Source organism: Ischnura elegans, chromosome X, assembly GCF_921293095.1.
Source record: "Ischnura elegans chromosome X, ioIscEleg1.1, whole genome shotgun sequence".
In the NCBI taxonomy this organism is placed as follows: Eukaryota; Metazoa; Arthropoda; class Insecta; order Odonata; family Coenagrionidae; genus Ischnura; species Ischnura elegans.
The window spans coordinates 67387701-67406279 of NC_060259.1; the positions used below are offsets into that span (position 1 = coordinate 67387701).

Consider the following 18579-nt stretch of genomic DNA (forward strand, 5'->3'; position numbering starts at 1 on the left):
CGCGTCTCTTTATTTTACAAATTCTATCGCAATTAACAGTAAAAACATTTTGTGAATTAGCCCATTACGGTCATTTGTATACAGAGATAATGAAGTATCACAAGTAGTTGACTTTTATCTGGCTTCTAAGGGCGGCAAAAGCAGAAAATTATTTCCGAATTGTTCAATTGCACACCATATCATGGTTATTTATTTATCATGGTTATCAATTTTTATGGCAGTTTCAGTGGTTAATTTCGGCGTTCCGGCACCTTTCAGGGATGATTGGGAACTATTATTTGACGCTACGAAGTGAGCACGTTTATAATGAAGACAATATCTTTCCTAATTCAAGTTCGACTCAAGACAGTTTTTTTTAAGCGAATGGTTGAAGTAAAGTTGATGCGATTCGTCTTCATTGGTCAGTACAATGTATAAAAAAGTTTTCTAAATGTCGTTTGTTTACATTTCGTAAAACATTAGTCCTCATTGTAACTTTAATCACAAGTTTTAAAAAAGTGGATGTTTTGGGAGGCTGATAATGTTATATACCTAATCATGTGCGGATTAATGCATGGGTATGCGTTCTGGTACCTAAAATGTTAGAAATTGAGCAGTGTAGTGGCTGTGGCCCCCAAGCGTGGAAAATCAAATCAAGAAAGAGGTATGGTGTAGAACAGCAGGTAAGGCAGGCTTCTGGGAAATCTCCATCTTAATCCTCTAGGTACGTATTTTCTCTAACCAAAACCTACGCAGTGTTTTCTAAGTGAAGAAAAGAAAGAGCAATATTGATAAACCTTGGATGGACATGCACTATTAGTAAAACACACTATCATGCAATAATGAAAAATTCTGCTAAGTACAGTTTAAGGGAGAAACACAAATCGAAGGGTATGACACATGCAGTATTCAACAGCGGTGCACCGAAAGAGAAATATTTTTAAACTATTCGCTTGACTATTCATTAATTAATTACGGTGGAAGTGACGTATGTTAGACGTAAATAAATTGAGCATGGGCCCCCACCTAAGCAAGAACAAGATTACAACACTAAAATTGAGCTGCTGTCAATCTGCCTTTGCTAAATTACAATTATGAAGAAAATTTTCTGATCGCGCCTATGCAATTGAATTCTATTTCAACCTTTACAGCCATTAAAAAAAATCACATATAATAATTACCCTTGTTTCCCGAGAAATAATATTGGCATGGACGTTGAGCCGAATTTCATTAAAGTATACATGATATACATTCGATTTATTTGCGTCTTAGAAGTTAATCGTGAGGAAAATCATTTTTTTCACTAACATCATCTTATAAAATACTTATATATGCGTTTTCCTCGAATATTTTTGAGATAATAAGAGAAAATAAGACTTTGTACTTTCCTGGTCCACGATGTGGATGAATTCTTCAAGAGATTACCATCAAGTCAGCTAGTCTGTCAGAGCCGGCGCTTCAAAGTATAACTCTACCGCTACTCAACGCCCAGAGGGCGATGGAAGAGTTAGCCGTTGAAACGTCGGCTCTGACTGAACAGCTCACCTCGTGGGGATTCCGTGAAGAATTCATCCAGAATAAGAGAAATATGTGGAAAAATTTTATGTAGCTGTAGCCCTAGAATGGTCCTTAGTGCCATTTAACTCAATTAAAAATCGTAAGCCGTTAAAACTATTCGGTAGATGAAGGTGAATTTTCGGTGGAAGGAACTATTCAGACCCAACGGAAAAATTCTCCTCGTGCAATTACTCTCTCATATTTTGAAATTAAAAAAAAAACGTGAAAGTTTCCGTCCACTTTTCATGAGTTGGTGACGTCATCAGTCCATTCATTCCTTCGGATAGAACCGCTCATGGAGGGAATGAGTCTCTCACAAGAGTGTAAACAATCACAAAGCACGCGAGACCGAGGATTCGGTAATGAGCGGTGACGCGCTCAGCAGTATTGCGTGACGCAATCAACTTATCTGCGAAAGGGTTTAGGCAGTCTTTTATTGCCGCGAATAAATCGAGAAGTGGATGACAGATAGGAATATGGAAAAATATGTGTCCCTACATTTTAAATCACCATCACGATGAACAATGAAACAAATTAGTGAACGATCCCACGTCGGTAAATTGGGCAAGTGAAGCAAATCAATAAGCTTTTACAAAAGATAAAAAGCTGCCTCGTCCTTTTTTCATGCATATTTCAACTTCCTCAGTGAAACAAAATACTTCAGCAAAAGCAAAATAGATTTTTCAGCAACCTTTGAAGAAGACATTGATGCTCAAACAATGATGTACTAATTTTCTTGAAATCTACGACTCATCCATAAATACTTAGGTAAACTACAAAATATTCCTGAGGCGATGGGAGTTGGATTGAGGGGAATTGCTCATTATGATGGTAAAATTAGGCTGAATGGTTAGAATAAATCAAACAACAGCAATGCATCAAACGATTCTATTATCAGTTGATGCTCGCGCTGCAGCTACTAAGTCCAACAAGAAGACTGATGATTCTGACCCAAATGGCATTAAAAATTACGCGATATAAGCTTTCATGTTTTTCAGCTTGAAACGAAACTGTAAAGTCAGCTTGATTATAATTTCCCGGGTATAACTACGGGTAGGAACAGGAATGGAACATACATTTTTCCGGAATTTTGTTCAAATTAAAGTTAGTAGGACTCGGCTTCGATTTTTCGTTCCGGGAAAAGCACTTTATAATTTTATTTCTTATCCATACAGGCATCAAAATGGGTGATGGAAGGATAAGCAGTTCAGTATTCCAAAGTAAAACACCTGGACGTAGGAATTAAATAAAAATTCTTCGAATCCATTGAAGAATAGGGAGAACTGAACTATTCATCCTTCAAACTGAACTCAGTACGACTTCATTTCGTTCCTTCGACATTTTTTCCGAAATATCACGAATATTACCGCAGAGGATCCTCATGTTGCCCTCTTAATGTGTTTTCAACCACTGCGAATTTACATGTTTTTACAAAAGTCGCCACTCGCGTCGCTGATGGGCATATTGACCCGAGTTTCACGGGGAAATGAGGTATAAGTAGGGGTGTTAACCGAAATTTATATGCATGATGATGTGATCTATCAAATTCGTAATTTTTCACTGCTATTCCTCGCAATTGTAGACAATATTATGCAAAATGTTGGAAAAAATCGGATCGCATTGCACTCTTCACCGCACCACGGACATTTTTGAAAACTGATTAAAATGCGACCGAAGTGGCAAAAGAAATCAGCCTTCTGTGGGATTGAATTGAACCTGCCCTATGCAGTCCCTTGCAAAATATTATCGTCCTATTTTCGTTCTCAGATTTCCATTTCTCTTTCGCTTCGGTCCCGTGAACAGAAACCATATCTGAAACCAGCCAACCTTTCGCAACGAAGAGATTTTCGTTTACAATCCTAACAGACTCTGCGCTTTCAAAGCGGTTACAAATGGACGCAAGAAGCAACAAGCCTTAGATATAAAAATTGTTGATATTTGGCCAACGCCCTCTGATGGGAACATAATACGACTGCACGCCGTCTTCTATTTCTCTTACATCGATCGCTACCCCTACTCCAATAGCAAGACTTGGTTCCGATTGGCTAATTTTACAAATCGGTGAATCGTAATCTTTTTATCGTATAAAAATGCTTTAAAATACGGATATTTATTCTATTTTATTACTCTATCATGCCATTCAGAGGGAATCCAAGGATTGTGTAGCAACATGGATGGGTAAAGTAGAAATTCCTTCCCATCCAACATAGCACGTAAAAAAGGAGCTGAAAGTTGAACATCTGTTATTTAATTGCCTTTAAAACAATATTCCTCCAGATAAAATATGTAACAAGGACCTAACGGATACGAAAAATATTGCATATGTGCACTGATTATTTAGTTTTTTCCAATCATAAACAATTCCTCTGAGAAGGACAGAGGAAAAATTCTATACCTTGACCTGGATTCACATTTAGGTCTCATGAATTCACACCGATTATTTTAACCATTAAAGCTTTCTGGATCGATTACAAGTCGAAGAAAACGGTATTTACATGGAGGAATTTTCGTACTTCAAATGCACTATTGGTTTTATCGGAAAACAGCTGGGTAGTCCATGATGGTTTCCCCCGTATGGAGATATTATGATCCCTTTATCCATCTCATTACCTAATCGTATGACTAATTACCCGTGACAAATATTCTACATTATTTAATAAGACGCATACAATATCAATTTTAACAAAGGCATTAATTACTAAATTGGCATTATACTCGATATAAACGTTGCCCATGTGTCCAATTTTTTCTTCCGTAAGCCATACTCAAAGAAGGTATTCGCTATGACTTAGAATAATTATATCACCCGTAAAATTGGAGAGACAGTACATTAAATAATTTTGATGATCTTATGATAGAAAACATAAGTTGAGGCATAATACGTCATGGGATAAAATTGCCGGAAGGCATTTTCGTAAAGTTGCCTATCATATAAAACATGCCTGCATTGACCTAATTTTCTCTCAAGCCACATTTTTTCGTCATAAAGTCTCTTAATATTTCCGTTTTCCATCCAACCCCACGGCTTTCACCTCGAGTTTTACAAAGGTTCGCACTATTACGTCTGCAATGAGTGGTGTCTTCCCATTTTGAACTATTCACGACTTGATTGTCACCCCGCCATTTTCCATATAGCTAGCGTTAACTCCCATCTCCGATTCAGAGAGTTTCAAAATGAAAACGGTGCACTGATTACGTTCTCTTTTGCTTTGTAATACTTGGTCATCCGTAAGGATTGCACGCTTCAGTAGCGAGGACGCTATTTTTACGAATTTTCTCTCTCCCAGCACGTCCTTCAAAACTTTTTAGAGGTATAACGCTGCAAAGAGCTTTTTAGCACATTTCCACGGCCATCGATCGAATAGAGAGCAAAAAAAAAGAATCGTACTTATGTTTCTTGGCTCCGTCGGAAAAGCAATACGCCGAAGTGGTGACCAAAAATTAAATGAATCTTCTTTCATATTTACTAAGATGGATCTCAGTTTTAATGCGAAATCGTGAGTATGTACGTGGTATACGGCTATAAAGTACGCCTAATTCACAAGAATTATCAATATTTATGGATCTGAAGCTAACGAAACGTGGCTAATTTTGTCACCCTTCCAGGCCGCAGTATCTCGGTTTCCATTCCCTCGTTGATGACATTAGTATCTGTTAAAATCAAAAATAAAATTTGTTATATTCCACTCAATATTTATTAAAAATCTAAGTTTCGACCGATTCAGATCATTATCAAAAGTTAACAGAATCGTTTAAAGGTCGAATCTGGTAGAGTTTTTAATAAATATTGTATGGAACATGAATAGTTTTTTATTATTCTATCATGTCACCACTCCACGAAGTGAGCTCGCAAAGCATTGATTTTATCAGTGTATCCTGTTTTAATCAATTTACCTGCCCTTAACTGCCCTAATCTTCTCTTAAATTGCCGATACATACTCACCCAATAAGTTAATATTTTAAGTATCACGTAATTTGATACTACTTTATTATTAGCGTGTATATCTACAACAAACTATTGACATCTTCCTTCCTTAATGGCTAGAAGCAATAATTTGCCAGCATCCACTCCATGCCAACCCCTTGCCAATACGCTGGACCCTTAAATTGGCTTCAAAAGTTCGCCTATAAGACTGCCACTAAGTTCTGCCACCACTGTTTATTCTCAGGTTTCACATCTTTCGTCGCACATTAACATATTTAGTACGTTGACTTTATTGGTGCATCCCAGATGAGTATTTTTAATGATGCAGTTGTCCACCCTACTCTAGCTCCTAAATACAGGGTGAGGAATAATTATATTATAAAATTTTAACCATTGATAGCTGATTCCAGAGGGAACCAAAATCACTTATGATATTTTGGTTGAAAACACACTATTTTGAAACTACAGAAACTTTGAGCCAAGCGTTCCGATTGGCCGCTACTTTGCCATGCTGCCGGATGCTCTACACAAATCATGACTTGGAGTGCTTTTTCTGTATTTGTCTTACTGTTTGTCTAGAGGATTCGGCAACAGAGCAAACTCGCTGCCAATCGGAGCGCTTGCGTCAAAGTTTCTGTAGTTTAAAAATGGTGTTTTTACGGTGATACTAATGATGTTTTCAACAAAACATCATTAGTAATTTTGGACCCCACTGACATCAGTTATCCAGGGTTAAAATTTCGTGATATAATTTTTCTCCACACTGTATATGCGACTTCATCAACTTTTAAACAACACAACACTAATAATGGCTTGATGAAGCTTTCGATGGCCCCCGAAGGCATTTGTATCATCATGGGGAAACATTAATCTGAACGTCACTTGTAGTATTAAGGCCTGTTTACGCAGTATATTAACCTGTACGATTTAATGTCTTAATGTATGAACGCGTGAATGAATACGAAAATGCGCCGTGTAACCATCCAACTTGTGCGAATGCACGTACATAAAATATAACCTATGTTAATTTGATGTATGCATTCGTATAATTTCCGTTCCGGTCCACAAAAGTCGTTCATGCAAACAGACATTAACTCGCACGGGTTAATATATCGTGTGAACATGCCTTTAGAATTAAATTGCAATCAATAAAATTAAATTAGCGACCAATCTGTGCACCGAGGGATTTATTTCCATGGACCAAGTCGTATGCCACAGCTAGGCTTACCTCCTCCTCCAGATCCGGCGGCGGCGGCTACCGGTTGCGGAGGCCGCCGGATCACCTCCTGCCGCGGTCCAGTGTACTCATGCCATCTGTACGTGCTTCGGTACTCCGAATGTAACTGCAAAGAGAGGAAAAAAATCATCAGCAGTCAGCTCTCTTAACATTCTCTGTACTAGCCTTCTTCCTAGGTATAGTCAACTTTTTCCAGAGAGATATCAAGGAACAGCATATTGGATGATAAACAAAGATATCGTGCTGCCCATTATTTTTACTTAACAGCAAACAACACGTGTTTCGATTGTCCTGCAATCATCATCAATATCAGTATCCCCCAAAAAATCATCAGTGGTCGGTACGATATATTTTTTATCATTCTTCTTCATAAGGTAAAAACGAAAAATGCGGAGGGCAATTTAATATTATGCAGCACCCTAGGAAAAAAAATTGTGAAACATAACTGATGATTTCAGGCTATCTGTGTGAAACCTTTCCAATATGTAAATTAACAGAACGAACTTTTTTAGGTTCACTTATATTAACAGCAGCTAGTTGTCTACAACATTTAAGGGAGAAATGAAATGAATGTTTGTGAGGTGAAAAAGCAGCGTATTTGAATATTAAATTTATCCCATGGTCTTCAATTTCACTAAGTCCTTTTCTAAGCTACATCAAAACACTATCAGTCTCAAAGGGTTATCCAACAAAATAACAGTTCATAATAATCAATGGAAAATATACCTCAAATATTTTCTCTTTCGAAGAAATAAAAGTGGAATCTCCAAAGATAAGAAAGACAACCCTCATTGCGGAGCACGGTATTTGGCTCGGGAATAGCTTTAGTGAGCAGCAAACTATCAGAGTAACGCTTAAGTTTTTCACGTGTAGTCATTAAGGATAAAGCCGGGGAGAAACCTTATTTGCGGCCAATGATTTTCTACGGTGGAAATTTAGCATTAATCAGGAATTCCGAATAATCAATTTTCATTGATTTAACTTCAATTAATTTTTTATCTCCGTTCACTATGACTTGTATGGTTAATATCAGAGGTTTTACCCACATACGCCTGAGGCTTTACTTAATTTCACGCAATTATAGCTACCTACAGCTGCCTAACATGAGAACAAAAGACAGTGATTCGATTCGACATGAGAACATATCGATTAAGCCTGAGCAAAACCTGAGGCACGTCAAGTGCCTCGTGAATCTAATCCTATTTCATTGTCCCAAACCAACCGTCTCCCCTAACCTTGATTCCGCGCGTTCGAGGAGCTATGGTTCCCCAAAAAATTCCCCTTACACAAACAGTCGTCGAAAAGAGTGGAGACCCCCGCCCCTTTGGAGAGATCATGCGATGTGATCGCGTCACAAGTTAATCCAATCTCTTCGGTTCGATGACCGAGCTACAGGTGCGGTCGCACTGACGTGCCTCGAGCGGAAAATCCCACAGAACCCTGTCTCCACCCAATCGCAGTCCGCTTAAGAAGAAAAAATTTTATTTCGTAAAACCTCTCTTCGATTTATAAAACTGACTGGTGATTCACCATTAAAATTTTAGGTACGCAAACGGTATCAATACATTTCGTCAGTAGCGTAGCCAGGGGGGGTCCAGGTGGTCCGGACCCCCCCTCCCCCCCCACCCCCCGAAATAAAAAAACTCAACAATTTTTCTTCATAAATGAAAACAAAATACTGAAAAATCATGAATTTACAAAATATTTCTTTAACGAATGAAGTTTTTTCGATGATGAAAAGTGTTGAAATTAGTTTAAAACCCAATACTTAGTACCCCGTTTTTTCAAAAATTTTCCCCCTGGTTTTGGACCTCCCCCAAACGAAATTCCTGGCTACGCCTCTGCATTTCGTATCACCTTTTGGTCTTAAAACATCTTGTTAAACTACCCTTTAGCAAGTAGGGGAGGAGACGAAGGGTAAAGGGTGAGTTGAAGAAAAAAGAAGGGATAGGGTAGGACATGGAAAGGGTAAGTAAGGGGAAAAGAGATACCTAACAATTTTACTCAGTGCACTCAATCCCGTTGTGCTATTAAACTTTTAGAGACGAGTTACCTGTCAGTTTTATCATGGAACGTAGGCTATCGCAGCGACATTCATTGATGTCGACGACTTTCGAGTGCAGCGGCGAATTGCGCGTTGTCATGCAAGCTAATTTCATCGCCTCATGATACGGCCTGCAATGACCGCGAAAGCTTGCATGACCATGTGCAATACGCCGCTGCACCCAAAAGTCGTCGATATCAATGTCGGTTCTATCAACTCGTTCTTCAACAATATAAAGCCTGAGAACACTCTCTGTAGTCTCCTTCAAATTATAGAAAAACACCATCAGCCGCAAATGTTAAGCTGAAAACAACAGTTGATAATAAATTCTAGTTTCGTCGTTGAACATCGGATATGCGTGTTCCGATCCGATTACGTAATCGAACCTTTGCGTGCATCAATTCACCGAATACAAAAGGAATCTGATATCGAGTTATGATATTTCTTTTTTTAATCTTTAAGCTAATTTGGCAACAACTTTACGGTATTTTCACAGAACAAAATGATATTGCATATAATCTCATAGATAACGAGGGGATTAGAGCTTATATTTCATAGAGATGGTATGGGATATCACATCAATGCTTGGGGTTAGTCGTAGATAGATTTGCCTCATCTAACGTCACTGGTGACGTGAATGCCCTTTGCTGCGGCTACATGTTTAGAATTGGTGAAATCTCAATTGGAGTTCCACAGAAAACAGTCGGAAATTTCACCTTCACTAAAGGTATTGGTATTGCGGATGACGTAAGAGAAGGTAGTTTGCTCTGTGGACACTTTCCTGCTCAAATAGGCTCTCAACGTAATGCTTGCTCTAAAAGGCACATGCCCACATTGATAAAACTGAACTTTCATTGAAATTTAACGGGGCATATAAATTGAGACAAGATACATGGAATGCAAAAGAACAAAAAAATGTATAGGAATAAAACTGGCTCCTCATGAACTCAAATTTTGATGATCTCAGAAAGACTTAATGCCACGAAGAGCAAAATCTGAGTTTTACTTTTGAGATTTATTGCCCTGGCAATCCCTTAACATAAAACAAAGTTAATTCCCATCCCCCTCACATTTAAAGTTAAAATCGATTTTATTCAACATTTGGATACAACGTAATTATTATACTAAGCGTGAATAATACAATGACTTTTTTCACAATGATTCAACGATTCAATTCAGTCAACTCTTTGATTATTTATTCCAGCATGAGTGTTCATAAAACCCTATCGCACGCAGTAAATACGTATCTTAAATAGCCTGAGAAAGAAAAAGGCTACCTTTACACAGCTGCAAGAAACGCACAAACAAAATATGGCTCTACACTGTGCAAGGCACTCATCGTCAACATCGGACTTAGTGCGTAATGGCTAGGAATATATATCACGTCACAATTTCCAGTGAATTTGCATTCAATTTGCGTCGGTGATGGACGAAATATAACTATCTGGCAGGTTATTATATTATGCAAAGATGCAGTTGTCCATTAAAGTCTCCCGCAAAAAAATTGCCCACGACAGTGAGGGGCTGTCTCTCCAGGTCGGTTGGTCGGCAATCGCCGAGGGCCCCGAGCTTATGGGGCTCCCACAAAGCTCGCGTCTATCGCGAAGCGTATATGAAAGGCGTATAAAAAAGACTCAGATTACTTGAGAAAAGTTGATTTTTCATTTGATTGAGAAAATGTCTTTAGTTGCTTTATTTACAATATACTAAGTGTAAAAATATCATATGAAAAATTAATAAAATAAAGATATCAGAAGATATAAGAGAACCTGATACTTTTTTGACGGGGTTATTCGAAAAGGTTACTTTAGAGGTCTTTTAAATTTCGGTATAGTTTCAAGGAAGAAATTCAATAAATAGAGAATTAAAACATAACACATTTTTTAATTGTGTGAGCTGTGAAATTCTCACTTTTCATCGCATTTTTCCTGACGAAATTACTGTTTTTAACTTTTACCTAGTTTTTTTGAGTCAGAATAGTGTCAAAATCCATTTCCAGGCATGAAATTTCCTGAAAATTTCCGAGGGAGAAACTCCAAATCCCCGGTTCCAAAATCCAAATCCTTGGTTCATAATGGCTCCTCCCCGTCAGGGGAGGCGCCATTATGAACCAAGCCGAGGGCCCCCAATCACCCCAGACCACCCCTGGTTAAAATGTTCATTTCCTTCCTCGAATGATCACAATCGCGCCACCAGTACCTCATCGGAACATTGGCGAAGCGTTTTCCGGTCCGATGCCGTGATTGAACTCTTGCGTGCACCGATTCACCGAGTACAAAATGGATCGGGATAAGGAATTTTTTTCCTATCTTCAATTATATTCGGCAGCAATTTTGAAGAAATATTCATCGAAGATAGGGTATTACTAATAATCTCAAATATAGACAGTCCATAGTGCAAGGTAAAATCTTTTCAAGGTGATACAATTAATGGAGAAGGAAACAAAATTGATTTCCCATTGAGGAAAACTTCCCGCGATATATCAAGGAAACTAGGAATTGCTTAGCTTGTAGGAGGATATTATATTTATTGGAATGAATCATTTAGGTAGTAGCAATGAAATCATTAGTAAACAGCTTTAATTTTCATTAATACGGCCTGCCATTTACGCTTAAGTGCATAATCTTAAGCTTTCTTTGGTAAAAAATGAAAAGTAAGGGAATTTACTCGTGACTACGCTAGCAATTTCATGTACCGGCAAAGCACATATAGAGTACTTTGGATCTTTTGTGGAACTCTTTTTCGACAAGTTCCCTAATTTTTAGTCATAGGCAGAATTTCCGTATCCATAACTGAAATAATAAGCACCTCTTGCAACATGACCCTAACGAACTCCGTAGCAAAACTTTTATTCAGAATATAAGTTTGTTATTCAAATATTGATGAAAGCCATAATATTTGATCCTTAAACGTCCATTTACCAATGAGGACTAGTCAGTAGGTTCCTTTCAATGGATCCACAATAATCGATCAACTTTCTATCAGCAACAAAAGACTAAGTCTGATACTCCTGACATAATTGTGACAGTATAATATATTTCCTAAATATGGATGCTAACACAGCGAAAATAATCTTAGACGCTTTAGATGGTTTTTTTTTTCTTCCACAAACTTAGAATTTCTCTTTGTCAGCTCCCCTCGATATTTAGTAAGAAGAGCACGTGTGGCGTGGATTCTGTATTCTTCGAAATGAGTAATGCATATACTTAAGCCAACAGAATGAACTCTGTAATCAGTACTTATTTTACGAACAGCGCGATTAAAAAGTATTGAAAAAATATAAACATATCAAATATTCTTCAAGGAAAACTCTCTTTAAGAAAAATTACAAATAATTGCTCATTTCGTTTATGTCGAGAACAGAATGAATGCTACTTGTAACGTATGATAAAAATTCGAAAATGAACACACAAATCACATTATTAAAATACCCGTAATAAGATGATAGAAATTTTTAAAATATGTATTTGATAGGTACTTCATTCTTTACATAGCCATTTAAGGCAAAAATAAATGCCAAAGGAAGTAAGATAATCACGATTGATATATTGATAAAATAAATTTTGAGTTTCAAAGCCAGCGTGACGAGTTTCCACCCGCAAATATAATTCCATGAGTAGTATACCCGCAAATGCCATAACCGATAATGTCATATCACCTTGAGGGACATAATTATCGAACTAACAATATCTTATTTTGACCTTAATCCTAGCAGTAATTTGCCAAGGTAGAAAAACCTAATATGTCCTTTCATCATATCTTAAGAGATATATTCATGTGTTTAGCCTGTTTCCATTTTTTTCCCATGGTCCTCATTTTCCCATTACCAAGTTATTCCCCTCAATTATTATTCTCATGGTCCGAATGCAAGGATTTAAAATTTGTATTTCAAGAAACTTATGTAACGTTACCCTTATTCATTCATCGCATGAAACCAAGATCCATTTTATTTTTCAAACGACTTAAAGACAATTTTCCAGAGCATAAAACCAAAAACAGACAGCACGAAAATTCCGACTGTGATCCCGAATTGCCCGCATCTTCCCGCGGTCTCATTATATTCGTCCTCATTGCCCTTACAGCCGCCTAGAACGTTTACATTAATGCATCGCTCTATATAAAGCAATGCTCTCAGCCCGCCAACATGCTGTCGCGGTGGATTAAACAGAGTGACTCTTCATTAAAGTGAGTGCTTTCCTCGGTTTGTTCCTCGTTTCCAAAACGGGCAAGTTATATAACATATCAGTGAGGTATGGTACAGATGATTCGTTTTCTACGTATATACGACGTAATACTTTTACACTCACACTGCGCAAGATGAGATATCAAGTGATGTAAACTATTTACCAGCGATAAATGCGCCATCTCTAACTTAAATCACGAGCTTCTCATTAATCATGTGCGCAGTCCGCAGAATTTTTTCCGAGAGCGAAAAATGGGATGCCAGCGATATATTCGATGAATTACTGCCTATGAAATATTCAAGAGTGTTTCCAATTAATGATATTCCTTCAGCAAAGAGCTCTAGAGCGGATGAAATGAACTTGAAGTGCTGGCGAGGAGGAAATTGAAGTATGTGCAACTTATGGGAATTGAGAAAAAGCTGCGAGCGTGGACAGAGAAGGCGGTAAAAGGAAGTAAAGATATTGATCTGAGCGCAACGGTGGATCCAAGAAGTATTTATTTAAAAAGACCTTGAATACTCACGATAGCTAAGCAGCATAGTGATATCTTTTTTACATCATTTTATCATTCCATTAACTTTACAAAACATAATAACGGAATACATTTTGACAACGCCAAATAACTTGGCCGACCCAAAGACTATTGGGAGCGAATAATGAAGGGGTCCGAAGATCGAGATCCGAATGGAAACAATAAAACTTCAAACCGTGACACAGGCTACGCTTTAAGCGCTGCCTGGTCCGCAGCACTACGAAAAATCAAGGAAGAAAGACAAAAAAGTAGCTTGAGCCAAACAGAAGGAAACTGGCGAATTTAGGCGCGTGACAGACCATTACATAAGAAGGCACCATTTTCGGATTGTCATGCTTCAGGACGATGAGAGCGGCTGCCATCAAAACGTCGGCCTGCAAACAACTCCCCCGGTGGGAAACAAGAGAAGATTTCGCCGGTATCATACGCCAGGAAAGAAAAACATCATATAATGACTTAATATCAGCTAAAAATCAACGTAAATAAAACATAAGTATTGGTTTGCTGTAGAAGAGAGGAGGCGAAGATCAACCTGAAACTAAGAAACCATAAACTTGAGGAGATGAAAGAGTACTGCTGCTTACGTAGCTGAGTGACCAACTATGGAAGAATCAAGACGAAAATAGCCAGCAGAATATCCCTAACGAAAAAGAACTTTCTTCTAGAAGGGGCAATGAGGGAGTTTCTCAAAATAATAATAATATATTACCCCAAGTGAAAAGGGCTCATCTTGAAACCGTAATTTAAATTTATTACTCCCCTTAATTTAGCGAAAGGGCATTATTCTTCTTGAGGAATGCTCATTTCGCTTAGTAGATCTGAAAATATAGGCCTTGAAATTAGAAAACAATTAATAGGACTTGCAATTGGAGCATGCCTTTTCATCGTAGCGAGGCATGGATGCTGACAGCGACGGAGAAAGTACAGCAGGAAACTTTCTAGGTGTAGTGTTGCAGAAAAATGATGAAGATGAATTGGTTATTAGATATAATTAATGCGGAATTTCTAAGAAGAAAAGGAGAAATCTATTGAAAACCTTTGGAAGAAGACGTGAGCATTGAATCGGCCGCGACATGAGACATGATGGATTAATGAATATTATCGTTGAAAGACAGGTGGAATTGAAATATGTCATAGGTATGTCTCGGATTGAATACATGGAGCAGAGGATGAAAAATGTAAATCAGGGATTGTAAGGGTATTACGAAAATAGCCAGCAGAATATCCCTAACGAAAAAGGACGTTCCTCTAGAAGAGGCAATGAGGGCATTTCTCAAAATAATAATATATTACCCCAAGTGATAAGGGCTCATCTTGAAAAGTAATTCAAATTTATTATTCCCCTTAATTTGGCGAAAGGGCATTCTTCCACGCCATTATTTTAAATTGTTTTTATCTTCGATTGCATACACTTAACCAATGAAGCAGTTGGTCCCAAAAATAACAAGGATAGCTAAGGTGAAACTGTTTACATTTACACCTGATGATCCCATTTATTCCATGGTTTTCAGCTAGTTATTTCGGGTTACAACTCATAAAGTGAGTCCGGTTCGTAGTCCAAGTGGTCCGGAGCAAGCTCCTTGTGGCTCCTCATGTAAAAGTTTTCATTTTGGGACCAATATTTTCAATGATTTTCGTTAAGCAAATGTATCACGTGGTTGAAGATCATAATGAAGCAAAGCATAATACCCGCATCGGTGTTTCCTTCTAAGCTGCATGTATACTCCCACAACGAGCGAAGAAAATGTGAAATGAGTTTCCCATATTCGGCAAAACTGCTATTTCCTTCTCTAATCAAAATAGAGAAGGGAATAGCAGCAGCAGAAAATAGAGATGCGTATATATACAATAAAACTCGCTTATAATGAATTTCAGGGGACCATCATTCTATGTTGCTATAAACGGGATTTCATTATATCCATTGTAAAGGATTCTGCCCTGTACATCAAAGGATTTTCGGCTAATATTCAAAGGATGTTAAGATCAACAGTAAGAACTATGTGGTGATGACCACACGTAAGAATAACTGATAATTAGATAAGGAACTGTGAAGTAGTAAAGATGATCGTAATGTTTTATAAAAAAAGATATAATTCCCCAAGGGGCCAAGGAATAGTTCGTAATAGCGGGGATTTTGCATCAATAGGGTGGTTTCCTTTTGTTTTTTTATTTCCTAAATCGAAAGATTATTACTCCTGGAGTACGTATTTCACGCTTTTAGATTTTTAAATGACCATATCTATTTTTCGCGATTAAATGAAAAGTGAAAATTTTCAAGCGCGCGAAAACGCGACGGCTAAGTATGACTGCCGGGAAATCTCCGTGTGACGTCGTTCTGGTTCCCGCTGCCGCAAGTGAGGTGACCTTGGGGCGAGGCTCTGAGCGCTGATACGACGCAGGATGCTAGCAGGTAGCAGAGTACCATGCTATCTGGTAGCCCTTGGCTTAAATTAGGATTATTAATACCTTATCAAACGAAGGAAACTTTCCCAACTTAGGCAATTTTAATAGGTGATTATTAAGACATGTTTCCCTGAGCTCTGTGCCTCATGCATGCATTGGTAACCTCAGACAATGTAAATCTCCTATCTACTCGTATAGATACTAGGTCCCTGTGACGTCACGTGGAGTGGCATCGCATGGGCGCCAATCTGGCCTTTTTCAAATGAGGTTTAAAATTGACCATTAACTTTCGTCTAAACCGGTATTTCTAAAACCAAATAATTTGTATATTATGAATACTCTAATGGTGGGTTACATATCGCAATCAATGCCTTTCGTTTTCTTTGATGAAGGAAACCACCCTATTGAACTCGTTACATGCGGGGAAATTAACGTTGGTGATAATAGGGAGTCCGAGGGAACTTTCCTCGTTATAGGCAGGATTTCGTTACATGCGTGATTTTTACTGTAATATTTTACTAGACCCTGTTGGCACATGCATCTACAGTGATATGCAGTGGCACACTGCAAATTAAAGCCGGTCGTAAGAGCCTGGGGTGTCCTTAAAACAACGGACCAAAGCGAGCGATGTCTCATCTCCGTTTTGGCGCAAGTAGCCCCGCGGGACTTCCTTGAGGCTTTTGAATAGCGGACGGGAACGACCTCATTCAATCTTTAATGGACTCCGCCCGGACCCGCGGCGTCACGACCCTGCGACCTTGAACTCTCCAGACAAGTCTGCGACCGCAAAGCGCTCAGATTGGCCCAAACGCAGCATTTATCCTTCGCATCACTATCAAGCTCAACTCCCACCGCCGTTTTATCGGTCACATAATTCACGCACAAGTCTGGGGTGATTGGGAGCCCTCGGCTGGGACTCATGATGGGGCCATACCGTCTTTATCAGGGGATTCGGTGGTCCTCCCCGAAAATGTTTAGGAAATGGCATGCCCGGAAATGGATTTTGACGCTAGTATAGCTCCTAAACACTTGATGAAAGTTTATAAAAAATGGAAATTTCGTGAGAAAAAAAATTCTACGTAAAGTTAGAATTTTACAGCTTATAAATTTAATGTTTTACGTATCATAGTTCAATTATCTATTTAGGGAATTTGTTCCCTGAAAATGCGCTGAAATCTAAAAAAATTCTAAAATAACCTCTTCGAATAACCCTTTCAAAAAAGCAACAGGTTCTCTTTTATCTTCTGACATTTATATATTATTTATAATTTGACATGTATTTTTACACTGAGTATGTTTTAAATAAGGTAAATAATGAAAACGTAGAATTTTATGATTGAAAAATAACTTTGATTCAAGTAATCTGAGTCTTTTTATTACGTCTTTCATATTTACGCTTTACAATAGACGGGAGTGTTGCGGGGGCCCCCTAAGCTCGGGGCCCACGGCGATCACCGACGGGCCGACATAGCCAAACCGCCCCTGTCTCCGCATCTAACAAAGCTCTGTCCTCATGTCCGCTCAATAATGCTGAGTAGACGCGAACATTCCACCGTGGAAAAATCATTTGTGTCGATCGGGTCCCGAGCCCGGATCCTGGGAATTCGCGCCGGGAGCTCCGCCATCGTATATTTGAGAGAAATAACTGTTTATGGAGAACATGAGACGTTTTCTGCAAATATCAGTCCGCTGTTTCGAACAATATAGTTAAGAGTTGGGTTAGCCGCCACACAACTTTGATGAGAAAGGATAGATAAGAAACTTAGAATGCGAAGGAGGACATAGTAATAGGTAAATAATGACTTCCCTCTCCCATAATACCAACTGCATTGATAAACAGTCCATTTGAAAGCAATAACGTAAGATGCGTTTATCTACCGCCGTCCATTACAATACAAATCGGGTACTTTTTTGATAAAAATACACGCTACATGACACATGAACCTACAAGATCTCATTAATGGATCGTTATTATTTAATTCATCTCCACCAACCCGAAAATAATACAATGTCTATGACATTAAGAGGAAAGGGATAAAAATAAAAGTTAAGTGGGAATTTACGGTAAATACCTAACACCAATACCAAGACTCGAACCCAAGACCTTTTTTTGACATGCGAGGACTAGCCCGCAACCTCAGAGGCGCAAGTAAAGTCAATTTTTGACGTAAGCAGCTATTACGATAGTCTACAATCATGGACACATATTTACTTCTATTATGTACGCCAAACATTGACATGGTTTGGGCATAGGCTTGAGCAAGAGACAGTTCGGATAGTTGCGAACAGTTCGGATGAGTGGGGAGAGGAAGGAGCTTTATAAATACAGCTCCTGATTTCAACAATTTTACATTGTACTTAGCACTAACCTGACGGTCAAAACGCGTCGTACATTACTAAATAAATTCGTGGGCAATTGCCATCTCTCTTTTTCATGAAATCAGGATCCCATTCCACTAAATCTCTCCTACCACAGTTAATTAATTCTATTACATTTTTTAATCGGAAGTTTTGGGTGGGCGAGGGTTATATCTGACAATAATGCGTGGAATAATTATGGGTATGCGTTCCGGAACCTAAAATTTTACGAATTGAGCACTGTTTTGTGGCATTAAACTTCCACCTAGTTTAGCCCGATATTATTGAACGAAGGAGCATTCACTTGGGACACGCTGTGAGGAAAGCAGCTGCCAAGCAAAGGTGACCGGGCTAGACGCT

General features: G+C 38.4%; 1 protein-coding gene across 6 annotated transcripts in view; it reads right to left on the reverse strand.

Moving 5' to 3' along the window:
* Window positions 1–18579, reverse strand: part of LOC124171836 (serine/arginine repetitive matrix protein 1-like) — a 219521-nt gene that overhangs the window by 189426 nt on the left and 11516 nt on the right. For all 6 annotated transcript variants that reach the window (XM_046551191.1, XM_046551192.1, XM_046551190.1 and 3 more), the window contains exon 2: window positions 6690–6804. In XM_046551191.1, coding sequence (XP_046407147.1) covers window positions 6690–6804 — 115 coding nt within the window. The remainder of the gene's footprint in view (window positions 1–6689; window positions 6805–18579) is intronic.